Source organism: Molossus molossus, unplaced genomic scaffold, assembly GCF_014108415.1.
Source record: "Molossus molossus isolate mMolMol1 unplaced genomic scaffold, mMolMol1.p scaffold_m16_p_2, whole genome shotgun sequence".
Lineage (NCBI taxonomy): Eukaryota > Metazoa > Chordata > Mammalia > Chiroptera > Molossidae > Molossus > Molossus molossus.
The window spans coordinates 135,970,066-135,988,675 of record NW_023425355.1 but is presented as its reverse complement, the minus strand read 5'-3'; the positions used below and the strand labels follow the sequence as shown (position 1 = coordinate 135,988,675).

Genomic DNA, 18,610 nt, shown 5'->3' with positions numbered 1-18,610 from the left:
TTTATTTTTTTCCTCCATTCTTTTTTTGTTGTTTGTTTGTTACAGATGTTTCTCCTTTTTCCCCCACTGACACCCTCCTCCCCCTCCCTCCCCACCCTTTCCCCGGCTTTCCTTGTAATGGTTTTTAAAATGTAAGTTTTCTTGAAATACTCTTAGCATACACATTATGAACACTTTAGAGTTGACACCAGTGTTCCTGATAATGTGAACCTTTGTGGCAGTTTTACTGGGTATTGGCGTAGACTTTATTTGACCTGGCTAAATTGTTTGTGGCGCACTTCGATGGATTTTTAACAAAGTAAATAATGTTTTTATATATCTTTTTGGTATATTTCACTATATAATGTTTTAAAAGAGCTTTATTACAAAAGTTATTTTAAAAGTAATTGTTGTTTTATGATAATGAGATGAGTATAGAAATTTTAGTTACAGATGATTAATAGCTTTAATAATTTTTGAAGAATTAATCTTCTAATAATCTTATTTGCAACTAAAATTTATTTTCACTGTATATTAGTCTTTTCGAAAGCCTTTCCTAATCTCCTCAACAAGTGGTCATTCTCTTTTAAGGGGGAGTGTTTACAGTGGAATACCACAAAATCGTTGAAATGAATAAACTAGACTAAAGTTTTTCAACATCAGCACTTTTGACATTTGGGGCCCGGTCATTCTTTGTTGTTGGGGCTGCCCTGTGTACTGTCAGATGTTCAGCATCCCTGGCCTCTACCTACTAGATGCCAGTAGTCACCCACACACCCATTGTGACAACCAAAAATGTCTCCTGACATTACCAGACATCCCTGGGGGTGGGGCAGGGGGGAGCACAGTTGTCCTCAGTTGAGTACCACTGAACTAGGTTTATGTTTAAATCTCAGCTACACAATGTCATTCTTTAAAAAAAAAGTTATTGCTAAAAGATGCATACAATAACATGCTATTTAACATGATTTTCAATGTACAAGGTAGTAGTAAAATTGCTTATGGGTAAAGTCATTTGTAGTAATAAAAATGTGCATGGGAATGGTATATACCATCTTCAGGACAGAAGTTACCTTTGGGAAGAGAAGAAATAGGGATGAATGAAAGTATATTTATGACATTTTATATTTCAAAAAGAGAGAGAGACACGAAACATATAAACCAACATATTATCAACTTAAATATAAAAGAGGTATACATTTTATTCTGTATATTTACGTGATCCATCTGTTTTGAACAACTGTGGCATATCATATAACATTTGTTGTACTTTTTAACTTTTGTCCTACATTTTACCTTACTGTCATGCATTATTACAGGCCAGGGTGTAAGCATCTGTGTATATGAGACGCTTCATTTACTCATGTCAAACTCATGTTACATACAACCTCACATAAAGCAGTGGCCCAGTGGGCAATTCTTAGCTGACTAACTGAAATGTTCTTCTTCTTTGCTTTAGATTGTTTCTTTCCTGATTTTGTCTGAAGTACTTAAATTTAATAGTTGATCTGATGTCTAGGATTGGCCAACTATGATAGTTTACAAGTAATAAATAATACAAGTCAAGTAAAGATCTAAGGGCTTTCTTAGAAAACAACCTAGTTTTTATCATTGCATGTCCTTGATAATGTTTTGTATTTCTATGGTACTTGGCAAACACATATTAGCTCCATTGTATCTACCATGGAATACATCCTGTGCTTGAAATGTACTCTCATAATTTTGTTCATAATGTCTTAATTTGTCTGAGTTATTTTAGGTTTCTGTGCAAAATATCAGAATAAAGATAAAGATAGAAACATTGAAAGTTGCAGCTACTTTTAGGTGTATAAATATTTTAATAGACATTTTTAGAAAACTACTTGGAAATTTTTGTTGGTGCTAACATGTACTTTGGAGAAAAACACAGAAGAGAAATAATGATGCCTCCCCAGTGGGGGATGTGTGTGTATGTATTTTACACTATATCTTTTTCAACAATAAAATATATATATGTATGTCTCTATTACTTCTTAGATGTGTATAATCTTGGGGCAAATTGTGGGCAGTGTGTGAAAGCACTTAGACAGTTGGGATATTTACATTCAAAATGTGGATTGAAATCTTTTAAATTACTTTAGTTGTCAAATTGTATTCCCTTCTATTGGGATGAAGAAATACTTTTTCTCAATGAAGGACCTCCTAAGAGAGTAATTAGAGAATGAATTGTAGAGTATAACCTCTGCGTTAGTTTAATCCATGAATTGTAAAGTAAAATCAGTATATTTTTCTGTTCTGTTTTATAATGCATGTTGGATATTTGAAATCACATTTAAAACAATGACTCCTACTACTTCCTTGTACACTGTATGATCAGTTTAGAGAATTCACTATTCCAGAGCATAATCAAATCAAGTTATGTAAGTGCATTTAAAATAACGGTAAATGTTATGATTGTTAATACCAATTAGTTACTTTGCCAACATCTTAAGAAAGGACCATTGATTCCGGGAATAAAAGAAACATTCAGGAGCTTTAAACAGTCAATGGCAGGAGTGAATTTTGGTTATAAGTCTCCGTGTCCAGTATGGTTGTTCAGTGATTGAGGCATGATTTTTATGAAGTAGGAATCTTGAGAAATATTATAGGCCCTCCAGATAATTTTCTATTTGTTACTACTTATAAATTTTATTTTTCATTCTCTTTCAGATTTCTTTTCAGCTGGGAAAATGTATTCTTGGAAATGCTAAATGCTTTGATATATCTTGTTCACTCATGGAGATAGAACCATAATTCAGGAGTTTTTATCTTTTTGCATTCTAGATTGATATAACTCCTTTTTTGAGGTGAAATTAAGGATGGCGTATGGAATTATCATGAATGGTTTACTTATACATTTTAACACATCCTTAGTTTATTTCTTAAAGTGTCACCTTTTAACTAGCTCATTGTTTAAGCCAAGTAAGACACTAAAACCAGTAGCAAATTATGCCTGTCATGAGAACTATACTGGTGAAATTCTGTTGCAGATGTTGTGGGGGCAATGGCATACTTTTGTGAGTATATCAAACACTTCTTCAGAGTTGTTTTTCAGATTTTGTCCTTCTTTGTCTATACCTATGTTATGTATAGCATCTCAGGGGGTGGTAGTACAAGTAACTAAACTTGATATACCACCTCTTACCTTCCCATTAAATACCCATGAAGATTTTTCTCTAAATTAAGAAACTAATTGTCGAAGATCATTGGCAAAATCCAGGGAGATGGGATGAAAAAACAGCCTTGAACATCATGTTATTTATTGTACGTTCTGAACCAGCATAGGGCAAACTCCCCAAAGGGAATAGAAAAATACTTGGGCCCATACCCACAGGGGATGGAAGCAGGCAGCCATCTCATGGTGGTAACTATCATCTGACCCTGTGGGAGCTGGAGTTCTCTGTCCCCAACTAGCCCACATCTGCATCTGTATTGCCAGATCTTTTCAGAGACTAAATACCCAAATACAGTAAAGCAAGAAGTAGAGAAAGATTCGAAGCAGCGTGCTTTAAAAATCATTTTTTGTAACAAACAGATGAAGTTCAGTCTCCTGAAGGAGAGCCAGAAGGATATGATCTCTATAGTCAGATCAAGCTAAAACAAGGCAAAAATTGCAGAAGTTATCTGAAACAAGATAGCGACCTAAAGTGGAGGCAGTAAAAGAACTAAATTGATTAGAAGTTTTGATTCATGAAATATTCATTTAATATTTATTGAACACCTACTATGTGGCTGCTTTTCTCGGTATTTACAGTGTAGTAGTGAACAGAACATGTAAGCAATTATGGAAGATCCAATGTAAGGTTTCTAGTGGAAATATATTTAAAAATAGTAGTAGAAACGACATTTAAGGTTGTTAGAAGAAAACTTTTCTAAGTTCATTGATTTCCAGTTAATATTACTTCAGAATGCGCATGCGCGCGCGCGCGCGCACACACACACACACACACACACACACACACACACACATATATCCTTCTAGACATATTCTGATAACAGTAGGCAGAAAATAAGTTATCTACATTGGAACAGATATCAAATTGGCCTCAGACTTCTTTTCTGTAACATGAAATACTAGAAGATCATCAGGGCATTGCTAGCCCATGTGGAGCCTTATGTGGATTAGAAAATGGCAGTCCTTCTTTTATGGCCCTGGCTGGATAGCTCATTTGATTAGAGCATTGTCCCCATAGGTACACCAAGATTGCCAGTTCGATCTCTGGTCAGGGCACATATAAAGAGCAATCAATAAATACATAAACAAGTGGAACAACAAAATTGATACTTCTCTCTCTCCTTCCCTTCTCCTCCTTCTCCCCTTCATTCTCTGTAAAAAAAAAAGAAAAAAGAAAAAAAATGGCAGTCCTTCTTTTAAGATCTTTCATTTTCTTCTTGGAAAAATAATCAGTATGCGGGTTTTGTTACAACAAGATACTTACTCCTATCTGCTGGAAAGTTGCTTTAATAAACACAAATCTGCGATGTCTGAGCTGAATGGCACTTTCCAGGGCTTTGTGGTGCATACAACCTTACAGTGACCCTAAATGGTGGAGAATGTTAGAATTCTGTGCCCGCTGAGTTGCCATTCAAAGATGCACACTGGCTGAGCAAAATCTTAATGCAAATAGAGCACTCAAATTTATGAAAACCACATTAGGAAAGGACTGGTGGAGAACAGTGCGGCCAATTAATATGTAAAGAAGCATAGACTAAATATAATAGCTCATGTGTGTATAATTACAAGTTAAATATAGCCAAAACCTATTGTCAGAATAAATTTATTTAACAAAATGTTATGAAAAGAATCAGGATCTGTAACCTCAGATTAATTTAAAATTGTTTAAGGTCACAATAACTTAAGCTGGTTCTGGCATAAGAATCAATAATACAGACTAGACTGTTGTATTTGTATTTGAATACGAAACATGGATTAAAATATTTTAAAATACTTCAGTTGTCAAATTGTATTTCTTGCTATTTGGATGAAGAAATAAAGACTTTCTCCCAATGAAGGGTCTCCTCAGACAGTCATTAGAAAATGAATTGTAGAGTATAACCTTTGCATTGGTTTAATCTATGAATAGTAAAGTATAATAAAACCAGTATCTTTTTCTGTTGTTTTATAATGAATGTTGGATATTTAAAATTACAGAACAAAACATTAAAACGATGACTCCTGCTACTTTCTTATACAGTGTATGATCGGTTTAGAGAATTCACTGTTTCAAAGCATAATCAAATCAAGTTATGTAAGCACATTTTAAATAACAGTAAATTTTATGATTGTTAATACCCATTAGCTGCTTTGCCAACATCTTAAGAAAGAAAACCATTGATTCTGGGAATAAACCAAACACTCAGGAGCTTTAGACAGCCAGTGCCAAGAGTGAGTTTTAGTAAGTCTCTGTGTCCAGTATGGTTGTTTAGTGATTGAGGCATGATTTTTATGGGCAGAGATCTTGAGAAGTTTTATAGGCCCTCCAGACACTGTTTTACTGTTTTATACCCTTTGACCCAGTTATATCATTTATACAACTTATTGTATGGAAACCAAGATGCAGATGTTGAAATATGCCCATTGATAGACTGTTTAAATAACAATTCGTTATAAATGGTGGTTTTAAAAATTAATAACAGATAAATATACCTTATATAATATTAAGTGAAATAAAAGCAATATGTATGACAATATACAATATTACTATTCCAATTTGAGAAAAATTTACTGGAAAAAAATATACCAAATGTAACAAGGGTTATATAAATAGCTTTTTATTTCTTCTTTATACTCCTTTTATACTCTTATACTGTTTTTATACTCTTTATATTCTTTTATATTTTCTGTAATGAGTTTGTGTATTTCCATAGCAGATTGAATAAAAATGAAATATTGAATATTTTCCAGCATCATCTTCTGCCCTTAATTATATGTGTTTTCTAGCAACCATTGAATTGATTTTATGTAGAAAACCTTATCTGTTTGGCTTTATTCTTTAAGTAAATGTAGAAACCATAGTGTATGTGTGTGTGTGTGTGTGTGTGTGTGTGTGTGTGTGTGTTGAGGAGAGAGAGGATTTACATGGTATTGGTGAAAGGATAAATAAAGTAATAAACATTTCATTTTATTTGACCCCCCTTTTGTGCAACTGTTTTATATAATAAAGTCTATTTATGAAATGATAGGGGGAAAAACTAATGAATTTTTTATTCAAGATGGTGTAAATGTACTAGTTTTAAATTTGAATCTGTAGTCATGTTAATGGACAATTTTGAACCAAGTAAGGCCTTTTATAAAGTCAGGTAAGTTTTTGACACTTAGGAAGCATTAAAAAAATGTATTTGGGGGTCTGAGTTTAGAGTACAGTATAGGGTGAAGCACTACCTGAAACTTCTCACCGTGGGAATAGTGTTACTTTCTTCCTGGATGCATATCATGCTGTCCCCTAGTTTGCGCTGTGAGCAGTTTCCTGATAGGGTTTGCTCTTTTTCTTATACCATAGGTAGGTTGCTAGCTAGAGCCATTTGGAAAAGAGCAACATGAGAGAATGTATTGAGAGAGGGTAGCATACTTAGAAGAGTTACCTGCTACTATCGGTACTAATATTCTAGCCCTTCATTTCCTGCATTACATTGACTTTGCAGTTATTCCTTCTCAGTGTTGAAATTTACAATATCAGAAAGTACCTGGAAGGCTGAGTTTCCTTAAGTCAGAAGGTCTGCTAATATACAGGGTCCCCCCAAAAATGTATACAGGTGTTTGTAGATTCTGTTACATTTTGAAAATGAAATGGATTTTAATAAACACTGGCTTTATAATTAAAGTTAGGTGTACATTTTCTGGTATACCCTATACAAATACATTGTATCCCAAAACCTGCCTGTGCTTTACAATTCTGTTCCTCCGTTAGAAACAAAAATGTAGTACCCTTAAGAATCTTTTTCCTCATTAGCCTATAAAGCACTTTCAGATAATTTTTCCCCAATAAGACAAATATGAAAGCTGATACTTTCTTTTTTCAGTGGGCAAACGAGAAATAGAAAGGTTTGATTTACACACATAGTTACAACTCAGGGTTTATCTTTTGGCATGAATAAAATGGTCACTTTTCCTCCCCCCAACCTTTCATTATTCCCCTTGCTTTTGTAATAAACTTGGGCGAAAAGCCACATATTTTTAATGTTAATGGTTTGGGATTTTTTTTTTTTTTTGGTTGTTGTTCTGTTTTTGTTTTGTTGTCGTTGGATGCTGTTGGTTATTGCCTGAAATTGTGTCCTTTTCTGAAGCCTTTGTTTCCATGCAGGGACAGTATTTTTTTTAGCATATTTGATCCTAGAGATTTGAATGTATGCTCAGAGTAAAAACAGGCTGAGTCATTCAGAAGACCTTTCTATATGACATGTTTGCTTTGAGGACTATATATTATTTTATCAATAGATTTTTATAGACCAGAATTGGGCATGAGTTACTTAGCTTAGTGGTACTTAGTTCTTAGTATTTCCGTTTCCTTTCTAGCCCTTATATTCTTCTCTTCCAACCAAAAAAGAAAAAAAAATTGTAACTTTTCAGTTTAAAGTAGGGTTCTGCTCATAAACTACTTCTGTTAAGGAGACCTATATAAAGACAGGGAGGGTAATTGGTATTTGGTAATCAAATGTTTGTCCTGCTTTGGATTTGAAATGACCACCCATAGGGAAGAGCTGGTGGGCAACTAGATAGTTTCATTAGGAAAAGGTACATGAAGGAAGAGACTTGGAGGAGGTATTCTGCTACTAGCAACTGCCAAGTATTGTAGAAGCGTTGTCTCTAGTCTTAGAAGCCCAATTAAAATATGTCTCTGGGTTTCAGAGGGCAGTACAGTTGGTAGTCTAGTGTCAGTCATCCTGACAGTTTTGTTTAACCTCAGTACATTGACATTTTTGGTTCATCCATGTTTTTTCACCATCTCTGCTCTTTTCCTCCTCCCTTGCTTCCCCCTCTCCTTTTCCTTTCCTGACAATGCCTGCAGGGTGGTAAGAAAGAATTTTGGAACCAAGAAGTGAGGGACTGGGAGGAGGAGGATCTATTTTTTACTCTCTGGTTCTTGCTACTCTGTCCCAGAATATATACCTAGCCCTGGGCAATTGGGATTCCCAGACTGAAAAACATGGGAGAATGACTTTCCTTCTGCCTCTTTTCCTTTGCAGGAAACGCATGAAATTGTGGCAATCAAGAAATTCAAGGATAGTGAAGGTACATATGTTTCTCTCTCTCTCTCTCTCTCTCTCTCTCTCTCTCTCTCTCTCTCTCTCTCTCGTGTGTGTATTTAGTTTCTGTGAGTAGAATGTGGAATAGATGGGATTGAGCTGATTAGACTCTATTCCTGAAATTATAAAGTGTCAACCTTAGAAATATAGCTTATTTATTATCATGCTTTGCTTTGAACATTTTAGTTCCTTCTATGTGAATTTTTTCAAATCTCATGATATTAGAAAACTCATCTTGTATTTTAAGGTACAGTCAACATTGGAAAACGTGCTTCATATACTGGATAGAAGGAATGCTATTTACATTGTATCCAAATATTAATAAAATGAGGAAACTAATTTGAAGTAAATATTTCTGTGTGTTCACACAAATAGCAAGCATAGTACCGGCATTGGGTACTATGATCTCCAGTTCCTAGTCAATTAGAAGTACAAGAATAAATGGTATGTAGATGGTATCAAGGGAGTGGTTTTATAAAAGTTATTGGTAAATAAAAGCTTTTCAAGGGTAAGTACTATACTTGGAGGGCTTGGTCACATGTCCAGACCATTTTGAATAGAGTATTAAAATTTTCCCATGTGCCCAGCTGGTTTGGCTCAGTGCTTGAGTGTTGACCCATGCACCAAGAGATCTGTGGTCCGATTCCCAGTCAGAGCACATGCCCAGGTTGTGAGCCCAATCCCCAGTGAGGGGTGTGCAGGAGGCGACCAATCAATGCTCTCTCTCACCCATGTTTCTCTCTGTCTCCCTCTCCCTTCCCCCCTCTCTCTCTAAAGTCCATAAAGAAACATTTTTTTTTTTAAGTATCCCATACTGGGTGAGAAAGGTTAAAAGAAACCACTTTTTACAAGTAATGTACAAAAAAAGATAATGTATCAGAAAATAAGTAAATAAAACATTTTAGTAGTTTATTGGGTTTTGAATGTAGATTATTGGCCATTTAAAGATAGTCAAGTAGAAAAACCGACCATGAAGACATCCATGGTATTTGAGAAGCTCTAGGTAGCATTTTTCTAATTTGTTTTTTGACAGAGACCCATAGTAGAAATATTTTTTACATCCTAACCCAGTATAAGCATACATAATGTCCTATATAGAACTGAAACAAAAAGTGTCACAAAACTGCTTTACTTTAGTAATGTGAGGTTCTCCATTTTCTGTTTTTTCCCTGCTCATATAAATTCATGTAAATGCTTATTGTGGCATCAAATACATTGATTTCACCACTAATGAGTCACAACCTGCCAATTGAAAAATAGTGCTCCAAGTGTAAGAGTCACCAGCATAGCATCAACCTTCATATCTAATTAGAAGTATGACAATAGCAGTCACAGCCTACCTTCATCAGCACACATTGACTGTAAGACAGCAGCCTCTATATTTATGAACAGTTTCATCACCCTTACCTTAGAGACTTAGCAAACCTTAAATAACTAAAAGGGCTCCCTGACAAAGTCCTGTGGTGTAAAGTCAGTGGTATGTGATGTAACCTGACTCTGATGTGCTGGTTATGTGGAGCACATGCACACCAGCCAGGAACTTGTGCAGCCATTGTCCTGGTAGCCTTAAAGAGAAGGCCATAAAAAAATGCTTCCGGCTTATTCTAAAAAAAAAAAAAAAAGAAAGAAAGAAACTGCTTCAAATGATGTACCTGTGGTCTAACAGGAAACAATAGCCCAGGCCAACCCTGAGACCATTGGAAATGAGCTCTCTGAGCTGTGGCTTTGAGCTAACCACAGGTGGCCAAGAGACAAATGGTGATCTACTAAAAAGAGTGGTTGCAACACTAGATCAAAGCAAAGCCTTCATATGAGTGTAAAGACTTCTGACTGTGTATTCATCTTGTAAGGCGCATCATCAAGCATCAGTTACCACCAAAAATAATACCTCATCAATTTTTTGAAAAGCAGTACAATCTATGGACATGTATGCCATTGCTTTTTTAAAAAAAACTAAATACCATGTTCTTTACAACCTCTATCTTATGCATAGCAATTCTTAGTTTCAATTAAATGATATGTTTGTACCTGTGTTATGTCTTCAGAGTGGCAATCAGTAGTATATCTGTTGAAATTCATTGAGCACTGAAAGAGGTACTGTAAGAGCTGTGAAGGTAAATCAGGTGCAGATATTGTCAAGAAGCTTATGACCTATTAGTAGAATTAAGACCTGTAAATAAACAGCAGTAAAATAGAGTATAAAGCAGTCAGTACCTGAATGAATTTGCATAATTTTGAGGCCAGATTGCCTAGCTGGTGTCCCAAGAATGCATGAATAGTGTAGACATTGTAGGAAACATTTGATCAGCCCCCATTTCACGGAGCTGACAAGACATGAAGCCAAATCCGCCTTCATCTCTATGGGGCCATTATCAGTTACCAAACCTCAGGCACTCTTGTGAGCAAAGGAGCATCCTCAAAAGGAGTTACACATGTTTCTGTCTTTCCATGATACCAAGTTTATTAGGGGAGACCTCCCCAATAAGCCAGTAGAGTCACATGTAAGTTACACACAGAGAGGGGAAGTGTATGTGATAGAAGTGAGCAGAGCGAGTGTCCAGAGCAAAGTCCCAGTCACTGCCAGCGTGTGTAGGTGGAGAGGTGGGCATGGGTCTCAGGCTAGGCGGCTACAGTGGCAGCATGCATCTGGTGAAGTGGAGTTCCAGCAGGGCTCCAACTGTGACTAAGCTTGAGCATTGGGTGATCAGAACGCTGAGTTCTTAGAGCCCACCAGGGGTGGAGGCCCCATTCATATCAGTGTTCAGATGGAATCCTTATCCAAGTGTCCAGACTTGTGGTTTTGGGCATTCCAGGCCCTTCCAAGGTCATTCCTGGCCCTCCTAAGGTTGTTCCAGGCCCTCTTAAGGGGGTTCCCTTTACACCCCATTCCCTCAGTTCTTGACGCAACACTTGACATAACTGTCATGGCTGACTGACTCCATATTGGATTGTCAGAGGGGTCCAAAAAGTCCACTCTGCTCTTGCTCTATATACCCACCCACTTTGCAGATGGACACCTTTGTAGGTATGCCTATACATACTTCTAGAGGGAGACTTCCTAAACATTTCTGTGATAAAATCTGAAGACATATCCAATTACTCATAACTTTTTAGTTCAGTCCTATTTTAGGTACACTTTCCTACTGTTTCCAGTTCTCCCTGGGAGATATCATGCTCTCTTTTTTTGTCTTTACCCTTTTCCTCCTGCCAGAGTAGTATCTTGCTTAATGGAAAGTAAGGGAATGTGTGTGGTGAACAACATTTTTGGAATGTGAGATGTACATAGATAGTCTAGTACAGATGAAGATGTGCATTCAACCCTTATGTAAAACACTTTATTCAGTTTATCATCTTAAATTTTAGTCAGATCAATTATAATAAAAATAGTTTCATAATATTGCCCTTATTGTCATATAGCTCTCATTAATCTATTTTATTAGTTAATCTCTTGATACTATGATAGTGACTTTTCTAAATGAAATATTTAAATTTTTGTGGAGATAATGAAATAACTTTGTAAAAACATTATTAAACTATAATAGGATCTGAACTTGATCTGACCCACATTCAAGCTAATCAAGTACTCACACTGATGATATCAAGGGATATTTTTTTTGAAAGTATATATTACCTTCTGTTAGCTTTAAAAGATTATGACTACTGCCCTGGCCATGTAGCTCAGTTGGTTGGAGTGTTAGCCCATACACCAAAAGGTTGTGGGGTTCAATTCCTGGTTAGGGCATATACCCTGGTTGCAGACGCAATCCCCAGTCGGAGGTATATGGGAGGCAACCAATTGATGTTTCTTTCTCACATTGAGGTCTCTCTCTCCCTTTCTCTCTCCCTCCCTCTCCCTCTCCCCCTTTCTCCCTCCCTCCTGCTCTTCCTCTCTCTCTAACATCAATAAAAACATACCCTCAGGTAAGGATTAAAAATAAAAGGATTATGTCCTTATTATCCTGGGATAGTAGATCTTTATTTAAAATGGAAACCAAAATTCCATAGTAAATAAAAGGTTAGATTGGGAAAAATAAACTAAAATTACAAAAATAAGTTTACCTTATAGTTAACACAATTTAGGTTATAATAGCAACTATGTGCTATTTCTTAGAAGAAAGAATCAAGTGTTCTCTTTTGGGGGGAACAACTTTTACTAGGTCAACGAAGGGTTTTCACAATAAAAAGAGTCATTAAAAAATACACAGAAGGCTTTCTCAGTTTTTTCTTTGTTTTTGTATGTTCCCGTCTTTTTGTCTTCATCCTGTGAGTTTTTTATTCTGATATAACTTTATTATATCATTTGTCAGTTGTCTTTGCCTATGGGGGACAAAAACTCCTGTTAAAAGGGAGGAATGTTTGAGTGATGGCATTTTTTTCTGAAATCACTTCATTAGTTATTATTTTCTTATTTTGATGGTGTTTGCTTCTTTATACATAATCACAAATGTGGAATCTCAGATAATGAATTCTTAATGATAACCTGAGTGATAGTATTATACATTTGTCTATTAATGTAAGTTTCTACAGAGAAACATTAAGTAATAAACACATAACCAACCAGAGGTCTCCGTAGAATTAATTCTACTCACTATTGGGGTTTTCTGAGAAGAGAAAAATGACCACAGATTGAAAAGATACTAGAGATTATTTAGTTAAAAGGTACTTTCAGACTATATATAAGGATAACATTAGCCTAGTTCTTTTACCCTTCCTTTAAGTCCAGTCTTGTACAATGATATTTGATGTTCAGATGATAACCTTCTATCACTATTGGATTATCATTCTCATGTACACACATACACATCTGCATTTTTGATTTATGAAATCATCCAAGAGCACTGATTTAGACTAGATAGCTTTGGACCAGCAAGAATTAAAACATTGTTCAGCCTTTACTTGAGGAGATCCTGTGATCTAGAATTTATTTTCAACATATACATTTGGAACTTCTGATGTGACAACATCTTTTGCTTCTTTGGACTTTTCAGTCTTTCTCTGAGTATACAGGTAGTGGAGTGAGAAGGGATCCTCTCCACTTGTCACATAGCAAGGAGACTGATCCTCAGGGGACTGAGTTGTAGTCTTCAGTTAAGATGGAATTTAGGTTGTGTTCCTGTTTTTATATCAAATAAAATTGCTTGCATTCATATCCTGCTGCTGATTTTGTTTTCTGTAGATAAATATTTTTCTCTTGGAATGGACATATTTATTCTTCTTAATCATGAGAAAATATTTTCTTGATCCATTTTTTTTCTTCCAATTCATTTCATTCTTATTTTTACCCAGACATTAGAAAGGAACTCTGGACTCTTATTTTGTATAATGGCACAAAACAAGAGTTCATAATCTTTGGTCCTTAAATTCAAAATCTTGATTTCTCCATAAGCGAGGCCTCAAAACTAACATTCCATACTCTGGTTAAACAGGTAATTCAGTTAGCTAAGCTTGAGCATTCTGCTTGTCATGATTTCACGACACTTGCTTTTAATGTCCAAAATCGATCTCTTTCAAACTTCAGGGATTCTTCTAGGATGTGGTGAACATTTTACACCTTTCATGACTTAATAAACTTCTATTGTGCTTTACCTGGTCTTCATCTCTGAAGATTTAAGAGTTCTCATCTTTTTTGGTGTATATGACAGCATCACAATTCAAACCCTACTGGCCCTGTTAATTGTCCTCCTATTTATATTCATTCTTCAGCAAGGCAACCAGACTCAAACGTAGCATCCTTTTGATTTTATACAAGGATGGGTTGGCTCACCGCCCCCGCCTACTCCTCCTGCAATTTACCTGTTTAAAGTTACATTTTGGGGGGATTCTTTGGCTATACAAGAATGTCAGGGTTGTGATTTCAAAAAGTAGGTTACAGCTATTTCTGGATTTCTTTTCCAAGCCCACTGTTCTTTAAAAATAGAGTTACAATAGAGATTCAGCTCATCTTTAGATCTTTTCTCTTTTCATCACATATCTTTGCATTTCTTTTGCTCCTGTGATCTTCTTTACATTTTTTTAAAAACTTTAGTGAATCTCTCTTCTTGATTTTTAGGTGTGTTAACTTTAACTTGCCTTCCTGGCAAGCTTAGAAATAGTTTCTTTTTGTTTATTTGTTTTTTTAGATTAATGTTCTTTTTCTGCCCTGCCATTTAGTCACCACTCAGAGTTTATATGACTTTGTCAGAGTTACTGTCTGTGCTAAGCTCAACACCCTCAGTAACTGATGCCCAAGTCCATCTGCATGCACATCGTAGGAATAGCATGGAAATACCAGCTCTTAGAGCTGGAAGGACCATCTGAATCATCTAGCAGAACCTCAGCCCTAATTTACAGCCGTGGAACTGAAGGCCCAAAGCTGCACAGCTAGTATGTGGTTAACTGAGACTAAGATACAGACCCCAGGGTCTTTGTTGAGTTTTTCCTCCACCCATAGCATGCTGCTTTGCCACTCGGCTGAGCAAAAGCAGAGTCTAGACCGGAACCTGGCTGTTCCAACCCACTCTCCAAAGCTCACTCACTGCCTTCCACCATGTTGCCTATGTCTCTATGTTCTATTCAGTGTGGCATTCTCTTCACTCACCCTTAGAAAGTTCTTCTTCCTCGACTTGGTTTCTTCATTTGTAAACTGGAGGAGCCTGGCCAAAACAAAGAATCTATAGGATTCTGTCTAGTAGAAGGCAGGGATTTTTGTGCTCCCTTCAGTGGGCTCTGCCCCCACTTGTTAAAAACTACCTCACTAAAGAACATGGCTACTTTCTGAACCTCTGGGGAGAGAAACAGGCGTAAGTGAAAGGTACTATCCTTTTCTCCATCATCTGATTGATTGTTTAGTGCCCCAATTTTCATCATAAAGTCCAGGCTAGTCCAGGAACCTAAAAAGTGCTCAGAGAAACAAAAATAATAAAATATACCCAATAATGAAGTGTGCATTTTGCTTGCACTTAGGAAATTAATAGTTCCACTTCCTGCCCATTCCCACTTATTACAATCTCAGTGCCGAAATGCTTACCTCGACTTTTAATATCTGTCATAAATTAGAGAAGCCTTCATTTCCCAAAAAAGATAGGCCACTCGAATGATGTGGTTTGGGCAGTACATACTAAGTCATTTTGTGAGCTGCTTTTTAAAGATTCCTTTCTCCTCTCTATAACCATTCTTAAGTAGAGTTAGTATAGATTTGAATGATGTATATATAACAAAGAACCAAAATTCAATGAGCTTTAGGCTCATAATCAATGAGACTTTAATGAAAAGAAATCAGATTATTAAACTTAGAAAAGGTCATGGGTTTTTTTAGGGTGTGTGTGCCCCTTTATTTATTTTATGAATGAGAAATTAAGTGGCTTACCCAAGTCACACCTCACCGTGTTAGTTGCTTAAAAGCATACAAAATCTAGGTCTCACATTTCGGCTGCCCATGTCTTACTTAACCCATGTCTTAAGGGAATAGGAGCAAGCCACCTAAGAGCAAAGATTTCCTCACGGCACCAGTGGAAGCATTCTTGTAAGAAGTATTTATCCATCCCCTCTTTGCGGCAGGTACAATCCTAGGTTGTTAGGCACATATGGTTGAACAGAGCTCTCAGTTCGCAGGAGTGGCCATACAGATGGTAAACCAGTAAGAAAACAAATACATAAATAAAGATGCTGTGAAGTTCTGAAAGAAACATTCAGAGTCCTGTGATAAGGAATAATAGTGATGGAGGCCTGCTTCAGTTTAGTGCTCTGGGCAAGGCTCGTAAGGAGTGACATTTAAACTAAAACCTGAAGGAGCTATCCCTGGAGTAGAATGAGTTCTAGGCAGAGGGAGCAAGTTCAAAGGCCCTAATGTTGAAAAATAAAGTCTGAGGCTGTTTTGGGAACTGAAAGACTAGCGGAAGAGGGGCATGAGATTAGGATAGAAAAGTAGGCAGGGACCAAGTCATGAGTCATCAATATATTTATCTCTTGCTCAGTCAAGAGCACTTGCTTCTTACTGAGACCTGTGTGGCCCTTTATGTCTTAGAGATAGGTGAATTTTAGTTTGATTACCCCAACATTCAGAGTAACTCAGATGGGATATCAGGAAATCAGGTTAGCCTTCATAAGACTAAAGGCTTTTAGTGTTCCCTAGGCTTTAGCAGTTCTAACAGTCACAAAATACCACTTCTGTGGCTCAGCCCCAACTAGCAGAACAGCTGGACCTCTGTGTCCATCCCCCCACTCTCTGCCCCCATCCCCTAAGCTGCTTTGGGAAGTCCCCCAATCACATCACACACCTTTTCCCCCTACTGCCAGGTGGCCCCACTGTGTCATGCTCTTTTCCACTGATGTGGGCCTGTGAGTACCCCTGACATGGGCTGGGCTGGTTCACTGGCTAAACCACTGCTGGCCTTAGCTACTGCTAGTTCTTGCCCTCCTTCTGATAGGCAGTGTCTCTGTCTGTCCTTTCCTAATCTAAGTTCCAGCCTTCTCCAACAGTTTTTGTGCTGAAGTAAGGAGAATTTTTTATTTGTGTAACCAGTTCTCCTTTCTTTAAACTCAATTTGACTGGGAGTTGGGATAGAAAATAATCTGAGAACTACTCCTGGCCCTACATTTAGAATCTCCTCTCCTCCTTTGGCCCCTTCAGGCATTTTTTCGTATGTGTATTTTGCTTAGGAAGTATTTCTTCCTAGAAGGCATCTTAATCTTTCGCGCTCCTATCAGTGAACTCCATTTTCTCCCATTTCCTAGACGTGCCTGAACCTGAAGGTCACACAACTTAGACTCTCAAGCTAGGATTTTGATCCTTACTCAAAACCATGGGGGCCAAATGTATTTCAGAACTGATAATTTTTGGATTTTAGAATAAAAATATGTCATGTTACTTTAGCACCCTGTAATCAGGTACTGTTTTTAAAGCACGGCATAAGAATATTCATACTGAGTGGGATGCATACACAAAGACTATAAATGGTCTCGTGTCAGTTCAGGTTTTGCCTTTATTTATTTTTTATCCTCACCCGAGGACATTTTTACATTTTTGTTCAGATAGAGTGGGAGGGAGAGAGAGAAAAACATCGACATGAAAGGGACACATCGAGTGGCTGCCTCCCGCACAACCCCAACCAGGGCTGGGGACGAATTGCAACCGAGGTACGTGTCCTTGACTGGAATCAAACCCGTGACTCATTGGTCTGCGGCCTGCCACTAACCTCTGAGCCAAACCGGCCAGGGCCAAGTTTTGCCTTTAAAGAGATTTGCCATAAATTTAGAAAAAGTGTTCAGTGTTTAGACTGATATTTGGGTTCTTGGAATTGCAGATAAAGAATTATGAACTTATATCCTTATGTATACATACATAAACATGGCAGTTAGAATTTCTTGGCTAAATCATAAAAACTCATTTAAAGCCAAATATTACCTTCCCCACTTCCCTGTTCATGAGTCCATTAGAGTTAATGTGACTTTTGTCCTTCCTCCATGTCTGTGAGGGTTATCATGAGTGACATTGATGATATGGAACGGAATGTTGCTTCAGCTTAAGTTCTCCACTCTAGTACAGCTACACCATCTGGGATGGACAGATGGACATACCACAGGAGGACGGCAGGAACCTACAGCAGCTGCTGTTCTGAGAGAAGATCAGACATGCTTAGAATTCCCTGCAATTTGACTGTGCCTGGCACTTGGCCTTTGCTCACTGAGGTGACTCACATGCAGCCTGAGGAATAAAATGCTTTTTTAAGCCAAAGCTTCAGGCCAAACTTAGGAACATCAACTGCTACAGACGCTGCGCAGAGGCTCCTCTGCACAGTGATTCAGTTGATTCCTTTTTACCCTTTTAAACTCCTTCCTCAGATGCAGTGTTAGAGTTAAACTGACAGTGGATTCATATATGGTACCTGAAACTCTGTGTTTTACATACACACTGTACAATACGGAAGTTAAGAAAATCCAAGCCGAACAGTATGTTCGTGCTGGTCAAGTAAGTCTTTTCTTTAAGTATCTTATTCTTGATACTTTGAACAAGAAAAGATATTATTTAAAAAAAAAAAAGAAAGAAAGAAAGAAGAAAGAAAAGATGGTATTTAATAATGTCATCCTTGGACTTACGCAGAAGTATTCAGAGTGGAATATGAAATTAGTATGTTTTCATTGTTCTTAGAATTTTTTTTGAACAGTAGTTTGAAAGCTTTAATTTTACCCTATTCACCGTTGTTTGCATTCTAGAAAATGAAGAAGTCAAGGAAACGACTTTACGAGAGCTTAAAATGCTTCGTACTCTCAAACAGGAAAACATTGTGGAACTGAAAGAAGCCTTTCGTCGGAGGGGGAAATTATACTTGGTTTTTGAGTATGTTGAAAAAGTAAGTCACTGATGCTGTGGAGATTTGCCTGATTCTTTTAT

The 18,610-nt window shown here is 37.0% G+C and overlaps 1 protein-coding gene across 5 annotated transcripts in view; it reads left to right on the top strand.

Moving 5' to 3' along the window:
• CDKL5 (cyclin dependent kinase like 5) overlaps window positions 1-18,610 on the top strand; it is a 179,781-nt gene that overhangs the window by 105,711 nt on the left and 55,460 nt on the right. For all 5 annotated transcript variants that reach the window (XM_036270966.1, XM_036270962.1, XM_036270965.1 and 2 more), the window contains exons 4-5: window positions 8,182-8,227; window positions 18,433-18,569. In XM_036270966.1, coding sequence (XP_036126859.1) covers window positions 8,182-8,227; window positions 18,433-18,569 — 183 coding nt within the window. The remainder of the gene's footprint in view (window positions 1-8,181; window positions 8,228-18,432; window positions 18,570-18,610) is intronic.